The 22,672-nt window shown below is 39.8% G+C and overlaps 1 protein-coding gene across 2 annotated transcripts in view; it reads left to right on the forward strand.

Moving 5' to 3' along the window:
- The window catches only part of TP53BP2 (tumor protein p53 binding protein 2), a 65,814-nt gene that overhangs the window by 13,799 nt on the left and 29,343 nt on the right, over nt 1–22,672 (forward strand). Inside the window, exons 2-4 of one of the 2 annotated variants that reach the window (XM_009237347.4) lie at nt 10,884–11,031; nt 17,725–17,838; nt 21,562–21,644. In XM_009237347.4, coding sequence (XP_009235622.1) covers nt 10,884–11,031; nt 17,725–17,838; nt 21,562–21,644 — 345 coding nt within the window. The remainder of the gene's footprint in view (nt 1–10,883; nt 11,032–17,724; nt 17,839–21,561; nt 21,645–22,672) is intronic. The other variant, XM_054545962.2, reaches the window with a different exon arrangement.

Raw genomic sequence — 22,672 nt, forward strand, 5'->3', positions numbered from 1 at the left:
GAACTTCACATGATTTTCTGAATCAAATGAATAAACGTTAGCCTATGACTCACCTTGTAAATGCCCTAATCAGTTTTTTTGTATTTCCTCTTAGAAAAGTCTTTCAGATTTTGATCTGAAATAATTCCTCTTTAAAATGAGTCATTCTTATGTTGATAGCATAACATCATAGTTACAGTGCATACATGCTCTATAAACACAGGACTCTTAAAATAAATCTGTGACCCATTGTTTTTAAATGAAAATTATCTGTGACTTTGAATTTTTGGAAGGGCAAATCTTCATTTGGATATGACTGACGTGAATTACTATGCAGTGTGCCTGTAGGTGGCCTGGCACAACTTAACACAGTGTTTTTTTTTTTTTTTTTTTTTTTTAACCTTTCCTTCAGCTTTCCTTCTCTTGAGATAGATGACTATAGGAGGTAGAAACAAGTTGTAATCACATTTACCATTTTTAATGAAATATTTTCATGTTCTTTTATCCCAGTTTGTATTAAGTATACTTTTACATTGTAAATTATTATAAAAATATTTTACTGTTGAGATTTAAAAAATTTAAAAGTGATGGTTATACTTGCCCCTGGTGTCGCTGATTTTCTGTGTATTTCATACAGGTCGGTATATATGTATATATATATATATATATTTTTTTTTTTTTAAGATGGTACATATGTGTGTGCACGTGTACATGCAGATACACACACATATTTTTACTTTTTTTTTTTTTGGGAGACAGCGTCTTGCGCTGTCACCCAAGCTGGAGTGCAGTGGCACGATCATAGCTCACTACAACCTTGAATTCCTGGGGTCAAGCGATCCTCCCACCTCAGCCTCTTGAGTAGCTAGGACGGACTGTAGGTACATGCTGCCACACCCAGCTATTTTTTTTCTTTTAATATAAATGGGGAAATGGGGTCTTACTGTGTTGCCCAGGCTGGCCTCTAGCTGCTGGCCTGAAGTGATCCTCCTGCCTCAGCCTCCCAAAGTACTGAGATTACAGGCAGGAGCCACCCTGCCTGGCCAAGATGGTATATATATATATATATATATATATGTAATTATTTTTTTCTTTTTTTGAGACGGAGTCTAACTCTCTCCCCCAGGCTGGAGTGCAGTGGCGCAATCTCGGCTCACTGCAGGCTCCGCCTCCCGGGTTCACGCCGTTCTCCTGCCCCAGCCTCCTGAGTAGCTGGGACTACAGGCACCCGCCACCATGCCCGGCTAATTTTTTGTATTTTTAGTAGAGATGGGGTTTCACCGTGTTAGCCAGGATGGTCTCGATCTCCTGACCTTGTGATCCTCCTGCCTTGGCCTCCTGAAGTGCTGGGATTACAGGCGTGAGCCACTGTGCCTGGCCGATGGTACATATATTTTTAAAGTTAAAAAAACTTAGTATTGTTCTGTTTTATAACTTTTTCTTAACATTTTCCTAACACTCTATTTATACTTACAGGAGTTGGTGGCTGGACATAGTCCTTCTGGCAAATGATTTTAATTTACTTAACTTTTTCCCTGTTTAAAGACTTTTCCATGTTTTTGGATATTTAGTTTTCCATCTTACTATATATAGACCTCACACTGTAGTGAAAATCTTCAGGCATTTAGAGTTTTTCTTCATTTCAATTTTTTTTTTAGGATAAATTTCCAGGAGTAAGGTCATGAGACATACATAATTCTGTGGCTTTTGATACATGGTTTATTTTACTTTCCAAATAGGATTTTTAGTAATTTATAGTACTACCATCGTATCTTTGAGTAAATAACTTTTGTACAACCTCATCTATGTTGGATCTTTTAATTGAAGACAATTTAATACAGGTTGAGCATCCTTAATCCAAAAATCTGAAATCTGAAATGCTCCAAAATTGAAAACTTTCTGAGTGCCTACGTGATGCTCAAAGGAAATGCACATTGGTGCGTTTTGGATTTTGGATATTTGGATTAGGGGTGCTCAACTGCTTATCCATATATTCTAAAATCTGAAAAAATTCTGAAATATGAGACACTTCTGGTCCCAAGCGTTTCAGGTAGGGGATACTCAACCTGTAGCTGTTAAGTGGTACCTCATTGTTTTAATTAATATTTATTTCCCTGCATGTCTTCATATTTGTATTGTCTTGTGGGATCTGCCATTTATATCTTCTGCTCTTAAATATGCTTTAGAGTTTATTGTTTATTGATTAATGTCTTCTCTTTGTGGTTCCTGCTATAAAAAATGATGTTCCTGATTTCTAAGTTCAAAGGAAGTTAACATTTTAATGTGTATGTGGTCACCAAGAAGGGCTGATCTAATACACACTTTTTCTACCTGGGGAAGAAAAACTGTACTCTGTTACCAAGTAAGCAAGATGTCACGAGCCTTTTCAGATGTCCCAGCAATTTGCTGTCCTTGTAGTATGGGTAAATCGGTAACAGCTGTTTTTTTTTTTTTTTTTTTGACCTGATTATTGCTGCACTCTTTATGATAAAAACAATTTACCTCAAAAGTTGGTAGGAACACATTTATAACTTGATTCAATGAGAATAGTCAGATTTCTCACAACAGCTTCCCAGAGGCCTTAACTCTAGGGAACCCTATTTTGCTTGGTTCCTTATGGGAAAGGAGCTAATGAAGTCATCTTGCATTCTTGAGAATATGGTATTTAAAGAACCTATAGTGTCAGGAGAAGGCATTTTGGAAGTAAAGTTATGACAGATAATTTAAAAACATTATTTCTTTATGCTTACTATTTATGCCTGTTTGCTGAAACCTCATCTACCTCAGTTCATAATCATCCTTTTCATTTCTGAATTTCCATTTTACCCACATTCTCATTCATGTAATAGAGTACTGAATTGTTCTCTTTTATATATATGTATAGCTTTTGAGACAGGGTCTCACTCTGATGCCCAGACTGGCATGCAGTGATCTCCTGGACTCAGGTGATCCCCCCCACCTCAGCTTCCTGGGTAGCTTGGACTATAGGTATACCTACCACTCTTGGCTAATTTTTTGTATTTTTTGTAGAGACAGGGTTTTGCCGTGTTGCCCCGGATGGTCTGCTCTCAAATTCCTGGGCTCAAGTGATTCCCCTGCCTCTGCCTGCCAAAGTGCTGGGATTATAGGTGTGAGCCACCATGCCCGGCCTGAGATTTTTGTATCTCTCACATACTAAGTATACAGTGGGCTCTTTTTTTTTTTTAAAGTGATATATTCACATACCATAAAATTCACCCATATAAAATGTACAATTCAGTGGCTTTTAGTATATTCACAAGGTTGTGCTGCTATCACCACTAATTACAGAACATTTTCATCACCCGAGAAAGAAACCCCATGCCTTTATCAGTTACTCCCTATTCCGCCTTCCTCAGCCCGTGGCAATTATTCATCAACTTTTTGTCTTTATGGATTTGCATATTCTAGACATTTCATATAAGTGGAATTATATGCTATGTGGTCTTTCATGTCTGGCTTCTATCACTTAGCGTAATGTTTCAAGGTTTATCCGTGCGGTAGCGTGTATCAGTACCTCATTCCTTTTGATGGCTGAATAATATTCCATTCTAATATAGTGGACTTTTAAGATGTGTTTCTTAATTGCTTGTTTTTAATCATTCCTGACTAAATTTGAGGCAAGATAGTGACCCAAGAAAAACACTCTCAACAGATATTTGCCTTCCATATCTCACAGTAAGGATCCAGGGAAGGCACAGTGTGTATGAATAAAAATGGTATATGGTTATTTTCATCATTGATTGCTTAAAAAATCAGTTTTATTGTGCACGTGGTACATTCTAGAAAATTGAAGCGTAGATAAGTTCCTAAAAATTCACTTAGTCATCCCACCACCAGGGCATAACTACTGTTAATTTGGTGAATATAGTTTCAGGCTTTTTTCTGTGCCTTTTTTCTGTAGATGTGTATGCATAATAGGGTACAGTGAGCACTGTTTTATAACAAAACAAACATGTATAACTGAAATATTTTTAATAAAAAGTTTCATTTTTTGTTTATTGCCTTCAAACATATTTTGGTATCAGATGCAGGAAACTTCTTAGATTTAACAATTTTATTTTTTATCTTTAAAAATGGTGGATTCTAGGCCAGAATTGTTTTCTGAAGGACTTAGTTGATAGAGTAGCCTAAAATTTCTTTTCTAAGTAAAATTTTCAACATGCTGATAAAAACTGCTTCACCAAAATGAAACAGAAGTGAATTCATTTTGGTTTTTTGTTAGACAGAAAATTCAATTACTTCTTGAATAATTCTTTTATCATTTTGTAATACAATAAATTTGTAAAACAAAGATAAAAGGACGGTAGCAATAAAAAGAACATGTGTGCCTGCCTGCATTTTCTCATGTTAACATGATAGGTTAGTGAAACCAGCCTCTCTTTCGATTATTTTTCTTATTTTTTTGTTCCTCTTCCAGGTAAAGGAAGGAAAAGGGAATTGATACATATTGGAAAAAAATAACCTTTATAACTTTATAACTTGAGGATATAAACTTTTATAACTTTATAACTTGAGGATATACTTAGGTCTATAGTTAGTTTCCTATCAACACCATTTTCCCTCTCAACTAGGTCATTCCCATCAATTAAAATGATCTATAAAAACTCTCATCTTGAGATAAAAACAAAACAGTCCTTTTACCCTGTGTCTCCTTCCCTAGATGGCTCCGTTTTCTCTGTCTTGGGTTAGGGCAGAACACACTGGAAGAACTAGTTGTCTGTACTGTGCCTCTGCTTCCTTCCCTCAGGTTCTCTATAGAGCCTCTTCCAGCCAGGCCCTTATCCCCATGACTCAGTGCTGGTCAAGGCAGTCAGCAGCCTCCATCTTGCCAAATCTGATTGTACACTTTTCATCTTCCTCCCTCACACACTTTCTTTGCTTGGTTTCTGGTGTCCCGCACTCTTCTGAACTTCTTCCTGTCTTTTTTTTGGTGGCTCTTTCTCAGGCTTCTCTGCTGGATCCTTGTCCTCCGTGGGACCTCTGGAGGTTGCTTGATTAGCTTAGGACACAGTCCTCAGCGTTCTTTCCTCTCTAGCTGGCCCTAGCTGCTCTCATCCAGGCTTAGGCTTTAAATGCCTCTGCATGCTCATCTCTTGCTTTCTCATCTCAGTCAAACTTGCATATTAGACGGCCTCCTCATGCCTCTGTTTGAATGTTCCATAGGTGTCTCATATTTAATATAGAGGCCTCATCCTGCAGGCCTTTCCCAACCTGTTCCTCCTTCCTCACTTTGTACCTAGTGCTTAGGTAGCAGATCCAGAGTCACTCTTAATTTCTCTCTACTTTCAAATCCCACATTCTGTCCACCAAGCGAGTCTTACTGGCTCTATCTTCAAATAATAACCCAAATCCAGCCATTTTCACCACCTTTGCTATTAATTTGCAGTCTGTGCTACCATCGTATCTCATTTCGTGTGTGGCATTTACCTCTTAATTGGACATGCCTGTCCTCCTGTAGTTTGTTCACACAGTGATTTTTTTTAAGGGCATAAATAGCTACCCCGTTCAAAATCCTCCAGTAACCTCTTACTTTTAAAAATTGAGATATACTTCACATACCATAAAACTAATCATTTTGAAATACGCAATTCAGTGGTATTTAATGTATTCACAATGTTGTGTAATTATCACCACTAATTCCAGAATATTTTCATCACCCCAAAAAGTAGCCCTGTACCTATTAGCAGTCACTTCCCATTTGCCCTTCCCACAGCTCCTGACACCCACTGATCTACTTTCTGACTTTAACGATTGCCTCCAGTGGGCTTTTAGATTAAAATCCACAGTCCTTGCCCTCGCCTTAGATAGTGATTCTCAGGACGTGGTTTCTAGACCAGCAGTATCAACATCACCTGAGGGCTTGTTAGAAATGCAGAATTTTCAGTCTCCAACCTAGATCTATTGATTTAGGAATTCTTGGGGGTGGAGCCCAGCAATCTGTGTTTAATAACAACCCTCTGTCCACACCAAAGTTTGGGAACCTCCAGCCTATAAAGACATGCATGATCTGGCTTTTGCTTGCCTCCTTGAATTAACCCTTTCCTCTTGCTCCCTCTGCGGTGACCTTACTCTTGTGCAAGTGTGACAAACTTGTTTCCTTCTCGAGGGCTTTAAATGTGTTGCCTCTGGTTGGCACATTCTTCTCCCAGACCTTAGCTGGGCTGTGTCCTCACTTCCTTTAGATAGTTGCTCGGTTGCTCAAGGGTCCTCTTGACTGCATAGTACGGAGAGGAGGGCTCCTGTGCTGAGTGTCTTTTTTTTTGCCCCTCTGCATTGACTTTTCACCTTCCTCCACCCTGCTTTGTGCCTTAGGAAGTTGACTTCTCTAAACTGCATCAACCGCTTCCCTTGCCATCTGGTAGGTAGTTGGGTTTGTCCAGTGGGGAGTAGTGGGTGGACATGAGAGGGAAGGAGCCAGGTTGTGGTGTTTATTTTTTTGACTTCCTTCCTATGGGCTGGCTGTGTCCTTCTCACAGCTTTCTTTCTCTCTCTTTGAAGTTTGTACTGTCTGTAGTATTAGCTGTTTAGTAAAGATTATTTCTACATTAGAACAGAGATCATATGGCAGATGATCTGTAAATAATGAATGAAAATAATGTTGAAACAGAAGTAGAATGATGGTAGCAGGATGTAAGCTGAAGATATGAGAGGACAACATACTCTCTCATTTGAGAGTATATAGCTGTGCTACATGCTACATGCCATACCGTTTAGCAGTACCTGAAACAAAACTGACCATGAAAATAAATCAGAGGTGAGATGATGGATTGTGGGCAAAATGTTGCTCTAAAAGACAGAACTAGAGGCAGTGACACACTTGGCACTGTGTGGTCCAGATTCAGGAGAGTCTTTACCTGTGTGCTCTCGAGGAAGGGGCTCAATCTTGGTTTTGCCACTTAATAGCTGTGTGACCTGGGTGAGTTACTTAAATCCCTCTGTGCTTCAGTGTTTTCATCTGTAAAATGCAATCACTTTGCAGGATTTAATACTTAGTGTGTACTTGTTACATACCAGGCACAGTTCTAGGCGCTGAGTATACAACACTGAAGAAAGACAAAACCTTTGACTATATGGAGTTTACTTTCTAGTAGGAAAGGCAGATAATAAAAATGAGTTAAATAAATATAACATATGACATGTTAGTGACTGTGCTAAGGAGGGAAATAAAGCAGAAGAATGGGCTAGGGTGTGTGTGTGTGTGTGTGTGTGTGTGTGTGTGTGTGTTTGGTGTTGGAATTCTAGGTAGGGTTCCTAGGTAAGGCTTCACTGAGAGGATGACATGTGAGTAAAGGCGTGACGGAGATGAGGAAGGGAGAGTTACGCTGGCATACAAAGAAGGTCATTCCAAATAGAGGAACAGCAAGTACAGAGGCTCTCACATGGGAACATGCCTGGTGTGTTTGATGAACAGCAAAGAGGACGCTGATAGAGCACAGAGTGAGGGGGGATTAGAAGGAAATAGGGGCCAGATCATGACTACAGCAGACCTTGTAGGCTGCTGTAAAAATGTTGACTCTTACTCTGGTACCTAGTAAACATTTACTAAATAAATAGTAGCTCTTAGGGAACTTTTTAAAAAAAAAATTAATTTTAAGTTCCGGGATACAGGTGCAGGATGTGCAGGTTTGTTACATAGGTAAATGTGTAGCTATTGGGGAACTTAAAGACTCATTTTGAAGATGAGGATGCTGAGTTTCAGAGAGGTGACATTACTTGCCTAAGGTAGTCTAACTAATTGTGAAGAAATCTGGAGTTTGAACTAGATCTCCTGCCTGGGAATCGACAAAAATAGCGTGTTCCTGGCCCAGCATCGCGGACTGCAGTACAATTACTAAAATCACCGCAGAGCTAATCTCCATACATGACAGGTAGAAATGGGGTCAACTCTTACACTTACTGTTCATACCAGTGTTAAACCTGTGGGAAAAGTAACCATAAATAGAACACATCTGTCATCATTCTTATTTTTAATTATACTTTTAAATAAATGAAGCTGTTGGTTTTCCAGAAAGTAAAAGATCAGATCTCTGTTAAAGTGTGGGTAACTGTGGTTAAATGGAGCATTTCCTAATATTTTCTTTCTATAAAGGACAGGTTAAAGAATAGAGGATAGATCAGAAAAACAGAATTGTACCCTTCTCATTTCAGTAGGCAAATAGATCACTTATCTGAGTCTTTTTCTTCATTTATAAAGAGAAAATAACACCTGCTGTTTATCTGAGAGTTGATGTAAGTTTCTGAGATAATGTGTCTGAAAGATGAAGTTTACAGAGGTAAGGTGCTATCTTACATAATAGGCTTTTATTTGTTGATAAGGTGTGTGTTTAGCATATACTCTGTATTTCCAGTATTTCTGTAACTTAACACCTCTACGCCTCATATTTACAGTGAAAAGTTACTATTTTCGAAGTGATAAACTTCAAAGCAAGTTTTTGCATCGGTAGGGAGTATGGAGAGGGAGTATTTAATGCTAAAGTGTACATTATTTGTCTCCATCACTGAATATGCTGTATACTTTGGGAGCAGCAGACGAGTGTAATTCTGTGCTTTGTTAATCTTTGTTATTTTTTCAATGATTTAGTCAAGCCTTTATGATTTTTGTGTAATGATTTTGAGTGCTGCCTTGTTGGCTAAGTTGAACTCTAGAACTATGTACCTTTATGTAGTCAAAATGTGAAAAACCTGAGATAGTTAGCTTGAAAGCTTCTGAGCTCATACTGGGAAAGTCTACAGTGGTAGACTTTTTTTTTCCATTAAAAAATTGTTTCAACAGTGTTCACTATTTTAATTTTTCTGGATCACCCTCTGTTATACCTGTTCATGTGAGTTAACAGCTTTGGTTGCAGAATGTGGAGGCTTGGACTGGCTTGAGTGCAAGGGTCCACTCTTTCTCTCATGTATATCTCCTCTTTCTCTGACCAAATCTTGACGCACCGAGTCTGATGTCTTAGCCAGTTTCCATCATCATCCCTAATCAGGTGCTGCCTTTTCGCAAACAACGTCTTAATGCAGCTTTCTCCATTTGGGGGTAATGGGCAGAGACATTTAAGGTGGAAGGGGAGTTGTGTGACCGTTGGTAGGCCCTCCAATTGCTGTGTGATGTCCTCATGTCATTGTGGTCATAGGGTATATCCTACTTATTTTGCTTTTTTGCAGTCTTAAAACCCAAACTTTTCCCAATGCTCAGCATAGTTTCATTAATGATTTTAAAAGACTAAACTTGTCCCTCAAGTTTATGTTCCATAGGTTATGCATTCTCTTTCTTTGATTGGAATTATTTTCACAGGATGTATTCTCACTGTGAGGTAATGCTTTCAAATTATTATTTTTTAATCCTGATACATACTGACTTGCATGGAGTTACTCACTGAATTGAATAAACATAGAGCCTTACTAATTTGCATCACTGTCAAAAACTTGTTTCCTGTTTCACTTAGTTTCTTCAGCATTGGAAATTAACAAGATTTTTTTTTTTTTGTAATTTAATAGGTGTGAAAAATTTAATTCTTTAGTAGCAGTGTTTCTAAGATACAGTGTCTTTTTTTACTAGGAGAAAGATTGTCAAGATTGTTAGGTTTTTTTTTTTGAGTCAGGGTCTTACCCAGGCTGGAGTGCAGTGGTGCAGTCACTTCTCACTACAGCTGCGACCTCCTGGGCTCGAGCAGTCTTCCCCACTCAGCCTTCCAAGTAGCAGGGACCACAGGCATGTGCCACCATGCCTGGCTGATTTTCCTTTAATTTTTGGTAGAAATGGAGTGTTGCTTCGTTGCCCAGACTGGTCTTAAACTCCTGGACTCACATGATCTTCCCGCCTTGGCCTCCCAAAGTGTTAGGATTACAGGTGTAGGCCACTACACCCAGCCTATTAGTGAGTTTTAAATGTAAACCTTCTGTTGGTCTCAGTGTTTATATACAAGGTCAGGTAGGTGTTAACATAACAGCTACTCATTTCTACTTATACTTTGTTAATGAAATCTTATACTTCAAAGTAGGTATTTAATTTGCTTAAAACATTTTAGAAATACAATTTTTTGGCCGGGCGCAGTGGCTCACGCCTGTAATCCCAGCACTTTGGGAGGCCGAGGTGGGTGGATCACCTGAAGTCAGGAGTTTGAAACCAGCCTGGCCAACATAATGAAACCCCGTCTCTACTAAAAACACAAAAATTAGCCGGATGTGGCATGGCGTGGTGTGGTGTGGTATGGCATGCACCTGTAATCCCAGCTACTTGGGAGGCTGAGACAGGAAAATCACTTGAATTCGGGAGGCGGATGTTGCAGTGAGCCGAGATCATGCCACTGTGCTCCAGCCTGGGAGATGGAGTGAGACTCTGTCTCCAAAAAAAAAAAAAAAGTACAATTTTTTTGAATAGGTAATATATGTACATTATATAAAGATTAGGTTTATACAGAGCCGCCCCACAAGCTCTGTTCCCATCCCCCTTCCACTTCAGAAGCAGCATGTTACATTCTTACGTGTCCTTCCAAAAAAGAGACTGTGCATAAATAAGTATATATGGATGAGGTGGTCGCATCAACCTTTACACGATTGACAGGAAGATATATTTGTAGTATGGGTCCAGCATATATAAATATTTGGCAAACAACATGAATGAAACTGGCAAAAACAGATTTAATTTGAACTGATGTGACTGTATTCCAGGGTCACCAAGGGTTCTACAACTACTGCCCATGGTAGGGGCTGGGCTCCAGGTCTCCCTCAACACCCAGTCCACACCTCACCTTTGGCCGGGTGACAGCCAGACTGTTCTGTTGTACATTTGCACTTCCAACTGAGATTTTGTTTGGAGAAAGGAATTTAAGGTGAATACCACATTAGGCAGACAGTACCAGTAACCGTGTGTTTCTCTCTTAAATTTTTAGATGTTTCTTACCGTGTATCTCAGTAACAATGAGCAGCACTTCACAGAAGTTCCAGTTACTCCAGAAACAATATGCAGAGACGTGGTGGATCTGTGCAAAGAACCCGGCGAGAGTGATTGCCATTTGGCTGAAGTGTGGTGTGGCTCTGGTGAGAGACGCTGACAGCCTCGTGCTTTAGTTCTTCTGTCTTCTATTAATGTTGGTTTGTAGACGTGGCACTATGTGAATGCTCATGTTTCTCCGGGGAGAAACTGGAGAATAGCACGTCCGGCAGAAATAGTGTTCCTGATCCAGCTTTGGTATGATACATGAAGTCTTTTTCTGTTTTCTTTTGCTCCAATAAAATGGCGACACTACAATATAAAATATAAAAGGTCATCTGGGATGTTGTGGTCCAGTGGATGGTGCTCAGCAGTGTCTTTGTATGTGTAAGCTTTACTTAATTAGAAATTTGAGGCATCCTAACTGGTTTGCCCTCTCTCAATTTCTGTAGGTTTTTAGAGGAAGCTACTCAGTGTTGAGGAACTGTAGTGGCAGACAGCAGTGGTGAACTCGTGGGCATTATTGTAAGCCTTGAAATCAATCCCTCTGTATGGTTCTTTGGAGCTCTAAAATGGGATAGCCTGGTTTCTTTTTGGCTCCATAGGAGTTGGTAGATGTGGGAGTAATTTTTCATCATTTCTGCCTTGTTCTTACACAGGCTGGGTGAACTCCTGCTGGTTTCCTTTTTCACCTCTGGGGATGCCAGATATCCCCAGAGCAAGTCACACACTGTGTTAAATGAGTGCATGCCATTCATGATAGCTAACTTCAGCTGAGCCCCCACTTCTTTTCAGGCAAGTCCTTTTATTCATCTTTGGTTGACTTTTCTACAGTTGGATGTTCTAGAAGGTCTTCTGCAGTCTCCGAATTACTTTCTTTTCTGTTTACATAGGAACCAGATTAGAACAATCACATGAAGAAGCCCAAGGGATCTTTTGAAAATGAAAATTAGATAATTTCACTTTCCTGCTTAAAACTAGCGACTTCTCCTCCACTTAGAATAAAATCCAAACTTTTAATATTAGGTTGTGAAGTTCTGTAGATTCTTTGTCTTTGCTCTTATCTGGTACCATTTTCTTCTCTGCTTCTTCCTGCAGCTTTTAAAATATTTCTCAAATATGCTAAGCTCATTCCCACCTTAGAGTCATTGGTGATAGCCATTCCCACTGTTTGTATTGCTCTGTCTCCAGATATTGTCATTGCTGGTTCCTTCTGGATTGCAGCTAAAATGTTAATCTCCTTGGAGAGGCTTTTGCTGAGCACCCTGCCAAAAGTAGCCATGAAGTTAGTTCTCAGTTACATCATCCTGATGTAATCCTCTGCAGAAGGCCCGTCATCCTGACTTTGTGTGTGTTTATTAGTTTATTGCTCCTTTTATCCTGATAGCCCCAAACATATGCACTAGAATGTAAACTATTTAAGGGTAGAGACCTTGTTTATCTTGTTCACTGCTGTATCCCCAGCTCAAGGGGAGTGCCTTGTACCTAGTAGATGCTGTAGAAATATTTACAGAATGAGGAAATGAACTTCTAGCTGCTCCTGGTAACCTCCTTGCATTCAGCAAATTACCTTGCTTTATTCTTTACTGAGATAATTGAAACCATCCATTGTGTGCTTCCTCAGTTTTCTTTTTTTTTTTTTTTTTTGAGACAGAGTCTCTCTCTGTCGCGCAGGCTGGAGTGCAGTGGCACGATCTTGGCTCACTGAAAGCTCTGCCTCCGAGGTTCACGCCATTCTCCTGCCTCAGCCTCCTGAGTAGCTGGTACTACAGGCACCTGCCACCATGCCCGGCTAATTTTTTGATTTTTAGTAGAGACGGGGTTTCACCATGTTAGCCAGGATGGTCTCGATCTCCTGACCTCGTGATCCACCCGCCTCGGCCTCCCAAAGTGCTGGGATTACAGGTGTGAGCCACTGCGCCCGGCCCCTCAGTTTTCTTACTCTGTACCTCAGATTCCCTCTGTGTGTCTCCATTTTCTTCTCATTTTCATAGAGGAAGAACTGTTCTATCTTTGCCAGGGCTGTACTCTATTCCTTGACACTTTTGATCCCACTTATTCCTCTTGCTCACTTGAATTTAATAACCTTTACTATGTGATGATGACATGTAAAGGATTTTTTTTCTTACAACTTTTTTTTTTTTTTGAGACGGAGTTTCGGTCTTGTTGCCCAGGCTGGAGTGCAATGGCGCGATCTTGGCTCACTGCAACCTCCACCTCCTGGGTTCAAGCAATTCTCCTGCTTCAGCCTCCCGAGTAGCTGGGGATTACAGGCATACACCACCATGCCCAGCTAATTTTGTATTTTTAGTAGAGACGGGCTTTCTCCATGTTGGTCAGGCTGGTCTTGATCTCCCTACCTCAGGTGATCCACCACCTCGGCCTCCCAAAGTGCTGGGATTACAGGTGTGAGCCACTGCGCCCGGCACAACTTTTTAATTAAAAAAATTTTTGGCCGGACACGGTGGCTCACTCCTATAATCCCAGCACTTTGGGAGGCCAAGGAGGGTTGATCACCTGAGTTTAGGAGTTTGAGACCAGCCTGGCCAACATGGTGAAACCCCACCTCTACTAAAGTAAAATACAAAAATTAGCCAGGCATGATGGGGGGCACCTGTAATCCCATCTACTGGGGAGGCTGAGGCAGGAGAATCCCTTGAACTCAGGAGGCAGAGGTTGCCATGAGCCGAGATCGTGCAACTCCACTCCACTCCAGCCTGGGTGACAGCAAGATTCTGTGTCAAAAAAAAGAAAATTTTTTTTTAATGATAACACCGATATGTGTTCTAGATTTTTTTCTTTTTCTTTTCTTTTTTTTTTTTTTTGAGATGGAGTCTCGCTGTGTCACCAGGCTGAAGTGCAGTGGCGCGATCTCAGCCCACTGCAACTTCCGCCTCCTGGATTCAAGTGATTCTCGTGCCTCAGCCTTCCGAGTAGTTGGGATTACAGGCATGCGCCACCACACCAGCTAATTTTTTTTGTATTTTTAGTAGAGATAGAGTTTCATCATGTTGGCCAGGATGGTCTTGATCTCCTGACCTTGTGATCCGCCTGCCTCGGCCTCCCAAAGTGCTGGGATTACAGGTGTGAGCCACCACGCTCAGCCTCTAGTTTTTAAAAAAGGTAATAATATAAACAGAATGGATGTCTCTGTCCTAAGCGATTCCCCTGATCTCTTGATGTAATCACTTATGATTTTAGCCAGATAATTTCTCAGACCTTTTCTCTGCATTTATAAGTAACTGTAGAAATATTTTTGTGTTGTTTCTCTATTTTTCCTTTATGTAAACAGTGCATACATATCAGTGTCCTCCAGTTTACTATTTTACCTTACAACATAGCTTGTAGATCTTTTCTTTTCAGATTAGTATGTGTAAATCTATGTCTTTTTTTTGAGACAGAGTCTCACTCTGTTGCCCAGGCTGGAGTGCAGTGGCACCATCTCGGCTCACTGCCATCTCTGCCTCCTTCAAGTGATTCTGCTGCCTCAGCCCCCTGAGTAGCTGGAACTACAGGCACCCACCACCACGCCCAGCTAATTTTTATATTTTTAGTAGAGATGGAGTTTCACCATGTTGGCCAGGCTGGTTTTGAACTCCTGACCTCAAGTGATCCGCCTGCCTCAGCCTCCCAAAGTGCTGGGATTACAGACGTGAGTCACCACGTTATTTTTAAATGATGACATAATTTCCCCCAGTATGCATAAACTATAGTTGAGCTAACAATTGCTTTATTTACAAACATTTAAATAAATTATCTTGTTTTAATAAGTGCTGCAGTAAAAATCCTTTTAGGAACCTCTTCTGATCCTATGCAAGCATTTCTCTAGGGGTGGATGCCAAAAATGGAATTCTTTGATTAAAAGTTCATACATTTTTTAAATTTTCAAAAAAAATTTTGTTTTTCTTTTTCTTTCTTTCCCTCCCCCTCCTCCTCATGCAGTAATTGATGTGAAATATTTTATTTTTTTATTGAGACAAAGTCTTGCTGTGTCGCCCAGGCTGGAGTGCAGTGTGATGCAGTCTTGGCTTGCTGCAGCCTTGACCTTCTAGGCTCAAGTAATCCTCCCACCTCAGCCTCCTGAGTAGTTGGGACTACAGGAATGTGCCACCACACCCAGCTAATTTTTGTATTTTTTGTAAAGATGGGGTTTTGCTATGTTGCCTAGGCTGGTCTTGAACTCCTGGGCTTAAGTGATCCTCCAGCCTCATCCTTCCAAAGTGTTGGGATTACAGGCGTGAGCCACTGTGCCTGGCCAGGCCACGCTTTTTTTTTTTTTTTAATGTGTATATTTAAGATATAGAACATGATGTTATGGGATACCCATAGGTAGTAAAAAGGTTATACTATCATGAACCACATTAACATAAAGGTTCACACGTTTGAAAATGTAATATATATTGTCAGATTTTCTTCTGCAAAGGTTATATCAGTTCATACCCTTTCCAGTTATTTCTAGATGTATTCCTCATCAAGTTATAATATTTTAACTTTTACTAAACTGATAGCTGAAAACCTGACTTTTGTTTAAATTTGCATATTTCTGATTTCAGATGTGGTTGCCTGTTTTTTCATTTGTTCATTGGCCATTTGGCTTTTTGGTTTTTGAAATTGTTTCTTTATATCCTTTGCTCATGTCTACTCTGACTTTTTCCCTTCACTTTTGATTTGTAGGCATTTAAAAACCATTCAGGATCTCAGGCCTATTTGTGTGTTATTAAAAAAAATAATTTCTTATTCCAAAGGTGTAAATGTATTCCCCTATTACTTTATTCTCTAAGTGTTAAGCCTTTCGTCTCCTCTCCTGTCTTCTTTCCTTTTGCATTTCCTCACTACCCACTCGTGTATTTGCTTAGTGAATATTTCTCGGATGCCTGTTATATGCTAGGGACTGCACTTGATTGAGAGTGATACAGAGATGAAAGTTGCCTTCAGGTATCTTATGGGGCACAAAGAGAAACAAGTATCCACAGACATTTATAATACAATGTGATAGTTGCAGTAATAGATGTGTTTCATTTGCAGGAGAAAAGGGTGCTGGGGGGGATGATGAATGATAGGAATGGCATGTTCAGAGTCACATAGGCAGGAATGCCCTGTCAAGGAGATGCAGTCATGTGTCAATAATGGTGATATGTGCCGAGAAATTTGTCATTAGGTGATTTTGTTGTTGTGTGAACATCATAGAGCGTACTTACACAAATTTAGATGGTATAGCCTACTACACACCTAGGCTATATGGTATACAGCCTTTTGCTCCTAGGCTACAAACCTGTACAGCATGTTACTGTATTGAATACTGTAGGCAGTTGTAACACAGTGGTACGTATTTGTGTATCTAAACATATTTAAACATAGGAAAAGGTACAGTAAAAATATGGCCTTACAATCTTATGGGACCACTGTCAACATGCAGTGCATGACCGTAGGTGTGGTTGGCACACGAGTGTTAGTAGGGAGCTTTGAGAGCCTTTGAAGTGTCTGTTTCAGCTTATGCAGGCCTATGCCTGATCTTCTGCCATCACAGGGCCATCGGGATGTTAGCCTAGAGCTTGTGAGAAAGTCCATATCCTTCTGGGGCAGTCCAGCGTGGACAGCAAGCTACTTTACTTCCTTTGAGTTCTCTCTTTGCTCCTGGAACCTGGAGATTTTACTTGTTTTGAGTACAGCTTGTGTGTGTGTATTTTGTAGGGGTGGGTGGAAGGGCTACTCAGAATTTCTTTTGGAGGTGTTTCTCTCTAACTATGGTGTATCCTTTTTGGGGGAGGGCTTAGAATATGTGTGGTTTATAAAAGGGGATTATCTATGTCAACTCAGTATGTTATGTTACTGGAAGTAGAACCAGAACTGCGTTTTGTTGCAGCCAAGCAGATTAAGTTCAGGGTTGGTTCACCAAATTGGCTGGTGAATGCTTGCCTGCTCTGTTCTCTGCCCATGTTTATTTAAGGTGTTGAGATATTGTCCTTGATTACTGATAAATGTGTTGAGTTTTCTTAGGGTATTTCAACATTCTTATATTTAAAAATTATGTTGACATTACTGGAGTTTCATTGATTTTAAGCAATTGCCTCCTCAAACAGTGTGTCTCGTTTTTATATCCAGATCCCTTGAGATTGGAAGATTTTTTTAGGACTGCTTGAGATATATTGTTTCTCCTGAAGCTTCTATTTTTACTAGGTATTTAGGTGTGCCCTTCTTTTTGTTTCCAGAAAAATTCTGACACTGGTATTCTCACTGGAAGAGGGGCAAATATAGATACATTTTACAACAGTAAATAGACTTTTATTTGGAAATGGATGGGTCTGATTTTTTAAAATATTGTTTGTAAAATTATAATTTAAAAATAGCCTGTATTGAAAACTACAATTTAAAAAAAAAGACTAGGCTATTTAGAAAGTTGCTTTTTAATATTTTCTTTGTATATTCGGAGAATCATGAACATTAGTGTTAGAAGGGACTATCTGATCTAATATAGATTTTACAGAAACTTTTGGAACCACAGAAGTTAAATGGTGCGCCTGTGGCCAGCGCGGAGCCCACTGGATTTAGACTGCTGAGCTCCCCGACAGCTGGCCGAGATGCATTGCCCTTTGTAGTATTCCATCCTGGCTTGACTCTGTGGGTGTGGAAAATCTGTGTTACTTCATTTTCTAAGACATGTTTTAATGAAAAAAATTTACCTGAGATACTAAGCATTTGCTGTATCCATAATGTATAATTTGCATGAAGGATAGATGGTGAATCATATGTTTATCTTTCTTTTACCTGAAAATAATGTGGTTTCTACTCATTTGCTTTAGAACGTCCAGTTGCGGATAATGAGCGAATGTTTGATGTTCTTCAACGATTTGGAAGTCAGAGGAACGAAGTTCGCTTCTTCCTTCGTCATGAACGCCCCCCTGGCAGGGACATTGGTAGGTAGTGCTCTGTGAATTGTGACAGATATTTAAGCTTTTATTTTGTGCTGGGAGTAGTAGGTGGCACATGATGAGAAGCCAGGTAATTTGAGAGGTGAAGGAGAGGTTAGGAAGTGGAAACAGTGGAGATAGGCTGTCGAGGGGAGAAGTTTGACTATAGTTGTTTAATGCAGGTGGGAAGGAGTCATTAGAGCAGGGGGTTGAAACTATAAGAAAGGAAATACTTGTTAGGCAGGGTGCCTGATAGGTCCTTCCACAGCCCTGAGGCAGAAAGTCCTCTTAGACAAGAGGAAGGATCCCTCTTCCATAATAACAGGACAGAAATAAAACTGTGGCAGATGTGGCTAAATTTGTGCATTTTGTGGGAGTAAATTGAGGGATTTCTCATCTAAAAACATTTGTTTTCTCTGAGGTAGGAGTGATGATGGAGGTGGGTGGGAAGCTGGAGCTGTTTTGGAGATTAGGAGAGAGGGCTTACTAGGGAAGCCAGACTGCTGGGAACCATTGAGGCCAGTTGAGATTAGAGACCATGAGACCATACATGATTTTTCTCCAGTGGTGGTCTACAGCCCAGGTGGGTTGTAAGAAGAGAAGAAAACAAAGGTGTCCAGACAAATTCTTTCTAGGCAATTATCTAGAAAACCCAAGGTTTCTAGACAAATTCAATGGGAGGTCAGTGGGACAGGGGAGAAGAGGGTATTGGCAAGGTGATACCTCAGCTGGGTGGGGAAGAAGTGAAGACAGGAGGGGCTGTGGTGAAAGAGTAGACAGAGTTAAGAGGCTGTGAGTCTCAGTTAGATGAAAGAACAGGTGTGAGAGGAAATGAGTGAGACGCCTGAGATTGAAAGGAAATAGTGGTCAAAAAACAGAAGGTTTGAATTGAAAATTTTGGAGGTAGAGGGCTTCTAGTGTTGTGGTCCCAGGTGGGGCCCTGAAATGAGGCTGAATTAGAGTGGAGACGAGAAAGCTAGAACTGAGAGGCTAGCATTTGGGCGGTAACGTCATCCAGAATGAAGGCAGGATGTGGAGGTGGAGAGAACAAGGGAGTCAATTGGTCACATCGTTAGTGACCAGGGATTGTGACCAGAGTTTATAGATGACTGTAGGGGGAGGGTGGAGAGAGAGTGTGGGTGGGAAGCAGCAGTAGACACTGGGGACACAGCCATCCCTGTGACCCAGCAGTCTTGTAGGATGTGGGAGAACGAGCAGGATTATTGGACATTATAAAAGCTCAATTTTGGCTGAGTGTGGTGGCTCATGCCTGTAATCCCAGCACTTTGGGAGGCTGAGGTGGGTGGATCACCTTAGATCAGGAGTTTGAGACCAGCCTGGCCAACATGATGAAACTCTGTCTCTACTAAAAATACAAAAATTAGGCCGGGTATGGTGGCTCATGCCTGTAATCCCAGCACTTTGGGAGGCCAAGGCGGGAGGATCACGAGGTCAGGAGATGGAGACAGACCATCCTGGCCAACATGGTGAAACCCCGTCTCTACTAAAAATACAAAAATTAGCTGGGTGTGGTGGCACGTGCCTGTGATCCCAGCTACTCGGGAGGCTGAGGCGGGAGAATCGCTTGAATCAGGGAGTTGGAGGTTGCAGTGAGCCGAGATGGCGCCACTGCACTCCAGCCTGGCGACAGAGCAAGACTTATCTGAAAAAACGAAAACAACAACAACAACAAAAAACAAAAATTAGCTGGGCGTCTGTAATCCCAGCTACTTGGGAGGCTGAAGTGGAAGAATTGCTTGAACCCGGGAGGCGGATGTTGCAGTGAGCCGAGATCACACCATTTGCACTCCAGCCTGGGCGACAGAGCGAGACTCCGTCTCCAAAAAAAAAGTTCAGTTTTATTAACTAACTGTTACATTAATGCAAGTGTCTATATGGTACCTGACCATTAGGAATGATTAAATTTAGAGTATGGGTTAGCTGAGGGGCAGAATTGACTTAGTTTGGCCCCTTCTACCCTACAGATGAGAAATGCTGATACTTAGGGGTTAAGTGACTTGTCAGAGGCCACACACCTAGAGGCAGAGCCAGGAGTGGAACCTGAATCACCTCAGCCAAGCTACCTGGTTGCCTTTCAGTATCACTGATGTCTGTAATTTTATTTTAAGTAAACATGGATTTTTTTCTGTAGGCTTTTTTTCTTTTGTAGTTTTATATTGGCATTTGCATCTTATTTTTTTGTTGTTGTTCTCTATTTACATCACATGCACTCTTCTAATTAGTTGAATTTTACCCATTCATCTACCTGTTCAAATATCTTGCTGTATAGTACCGGATAAATTATTAAATAGTCTCTCAATAGTGCAATATGCAGTTTCAGTGTCAGTAATGTGAGAAATATAATCTGAAGATAAAGGAGCTGTTTTCACGTTGTGACAAAACACCAGTGCCACATAGTGTTGAAATTGGGATAAAACAGGATTGTTTTTCAGTCTCCTTTATTAAGGTGTTAACTTACTGTTTTTGGTCTAGACCTCTCGCTTAAGGATTAGGAGACTGTCACCATATTCTTTTTCCAATTCAATTAGGACCTGTGACCCTGAATGTATATGAAATTATGTTTAAGGCTCTTGCTTCTTACTTTAATTAGGTAACTGATTATACAAAGGAGGAACTAGTTAAGTGCTCTCTCTTTAAGACAGCAAAGAAAGCAATTATTCTGAAATTATAGAAGTTTTTTTTCTTACAGAAATATTGTGGCAGATTACCTGAGCTATTTTGTCAGATAATTGAGCTGCATTTTAAAAATAAAAGCTGATTGTATTAGAATTAGGTGCAAGTGTGATACTTGGCTCTGAGTAGACATGTTTATTTATTTTTTTATTAGCAATGGGAATTTGTGCTAAGATTCCTGACAGTTATAATAGACATTTAACTTAAGTTTCTTGGGAGGTAATTTGATAATTTTTTAATTTCTGGGAAGTACAGGTATGAGCTTAATTTAATGTATTTTTAAAATTTTCTGTTGGTATTATTTGCTTCTTATAATGTATTAGTTTAAATTAAGACGTTTTCTTTTATGATACATTAAGTGGTACTGAAAGACCCATGTATTTTGGCTTTAAAAATTCTTTTTACCCAAAAAAGCAGAATATATAGTGTTTCTGGATAGTACCTTCACCAACTTAAACAAATATTTTGCTTAAATAAATGTGGAAGTACTTCATAGTACTTACAAATTACCACAAAATGTCTGCAATAAACCAAATAATTAAGATACTACTTGTTCCTTTTTTTTAAGTGCTTTCTTCTCATAATAAGTTAAAAATATTGTTAGCGAGTACAAGGATGCATTGATGTAATTTTCAACTATTTCAGTGAAGCTTTTCTTTATTTAACTACTGAGTAGCTAAATAGATGACTAGGAAGAGCAACTATAAGCAAATGGTATGAATTACTCATAGTCAGAAGTACATTACGTTTGTTAATTTTTCCTCCTTTGGTATGTGAATCAGACAGCTTTCCTAATGAATAGGTGGCATGTGATATTTAGTAGTGCTGAGTATTCACTGTTCCATGAAATTAATTTTGCAAAACACACTGAGTTATGAGACCTTAGGTCCATTGCTATTAGAAAATATTTTGTTTTAAGAATACATTCAACTTAAAATATCAAACAACAGTAATGACAGAACTCAGAAATGAACTGGTTCTTAAAATATCTGTCAACTCTAGTGTTAATGCATAGTTTTTGAATTTTGTCCTTAGTGAGTGGACCAAGATCTCAGGATCCAAGTTTAAAAAGAAATGGTGTAAAAGTTCCTGGTGAATATCGAAGAAAGGAGAATGGTGTAAGTTGTTGTTTTTATCCATTGCATATATACCACAGTGAAACATATTTTTTAACTTTAAATCTTATTCATTATTACTTTGTTATTCAATGGGCTAAGGATGGCTGGTTTTTAAAGGTTATTTTAAATTTGTTTCATAGAAACTATTAGTTTTAATGATCTGTATATGGCTGACTATTGGAAGAAGTTGTATGTTTAATGTGACACAAATTCAGACAAAATAAATGCTGAGCAAGTTTGAGGAAGTATTTCTTATTTGGTGATTTTATTTGTTGCAATCATCACTTTATTAAAAATGCAAAATTGGCCGGGTGCGGTGGCTCACGCCTGTTATCCCAGCACTTTGGGAGGCTGAGGTGGGTGACTCACCTGAGGTCAGTTCAAGACCAGCCTGACCAACATGGAGAAACCCCATCCCCACTAAAAATACAGAATTAGCCGGGTGTAGTAGTACATGCCTGTAATCCCAGCTACTCAGGAGGCTTAGGCAGGAGAATCTCTTGAACCCGGGAGGCAGAGATTACAGTGAGCCTAGGTTGTGCCATGGCACTCCAGCCTGGGCAACAAGAGTGACACTCTGTCTCAAAAAAAAGGAAAATTATATATTTATACTCTTGCTATTGCATATGAATTTGAGCATGCATCTTTGGTATATTTTGAAGACATTTCTTTTCAGCGGTCACTATTTTTAGTGCCATTAGGGATTAGCTAAATTACCTTTCTCCAATCATCAGTACATTTATAGTAGAATTCAGATGATCTTAAGGACCATTTTCTCCTACTATGTCTTTCTTCAGATTCTTCTTTTTCTTTTCTTTGATTTACTTATTTTTATTTTTATTTTATTTTATTGTTTTCTGGGATGAAGTCACATTCTGTTGCCCAGGCTGGAGTGCAGTGGCGTGATCTCGGCTCACTGCAACCTTCACCTCCTGGGTTCAAGCGATTTCTCCTGCCTCAGCCTCCCGAGTAGCTGGGATTACAGGTGCCTGCGACCACACCCAGCTAATTTTTGTATTTTTAGTAGA

The sequence above is a fragment of the Pongo abelii genome, chromosome 1 (genome assembly GCF_028885655.2).
Source record: "Pongo abelii isolate AG06213 chromosome 1, NHGRI_mPonAbe1-v2.0_pri, whole genome shotgun sequence".
Classification (NCBI taxonomy): Eukaryota; Metazoa; Chordata; class Mammalia; order Primates; family Hominidae; genus Pongo; species Pongo abelii.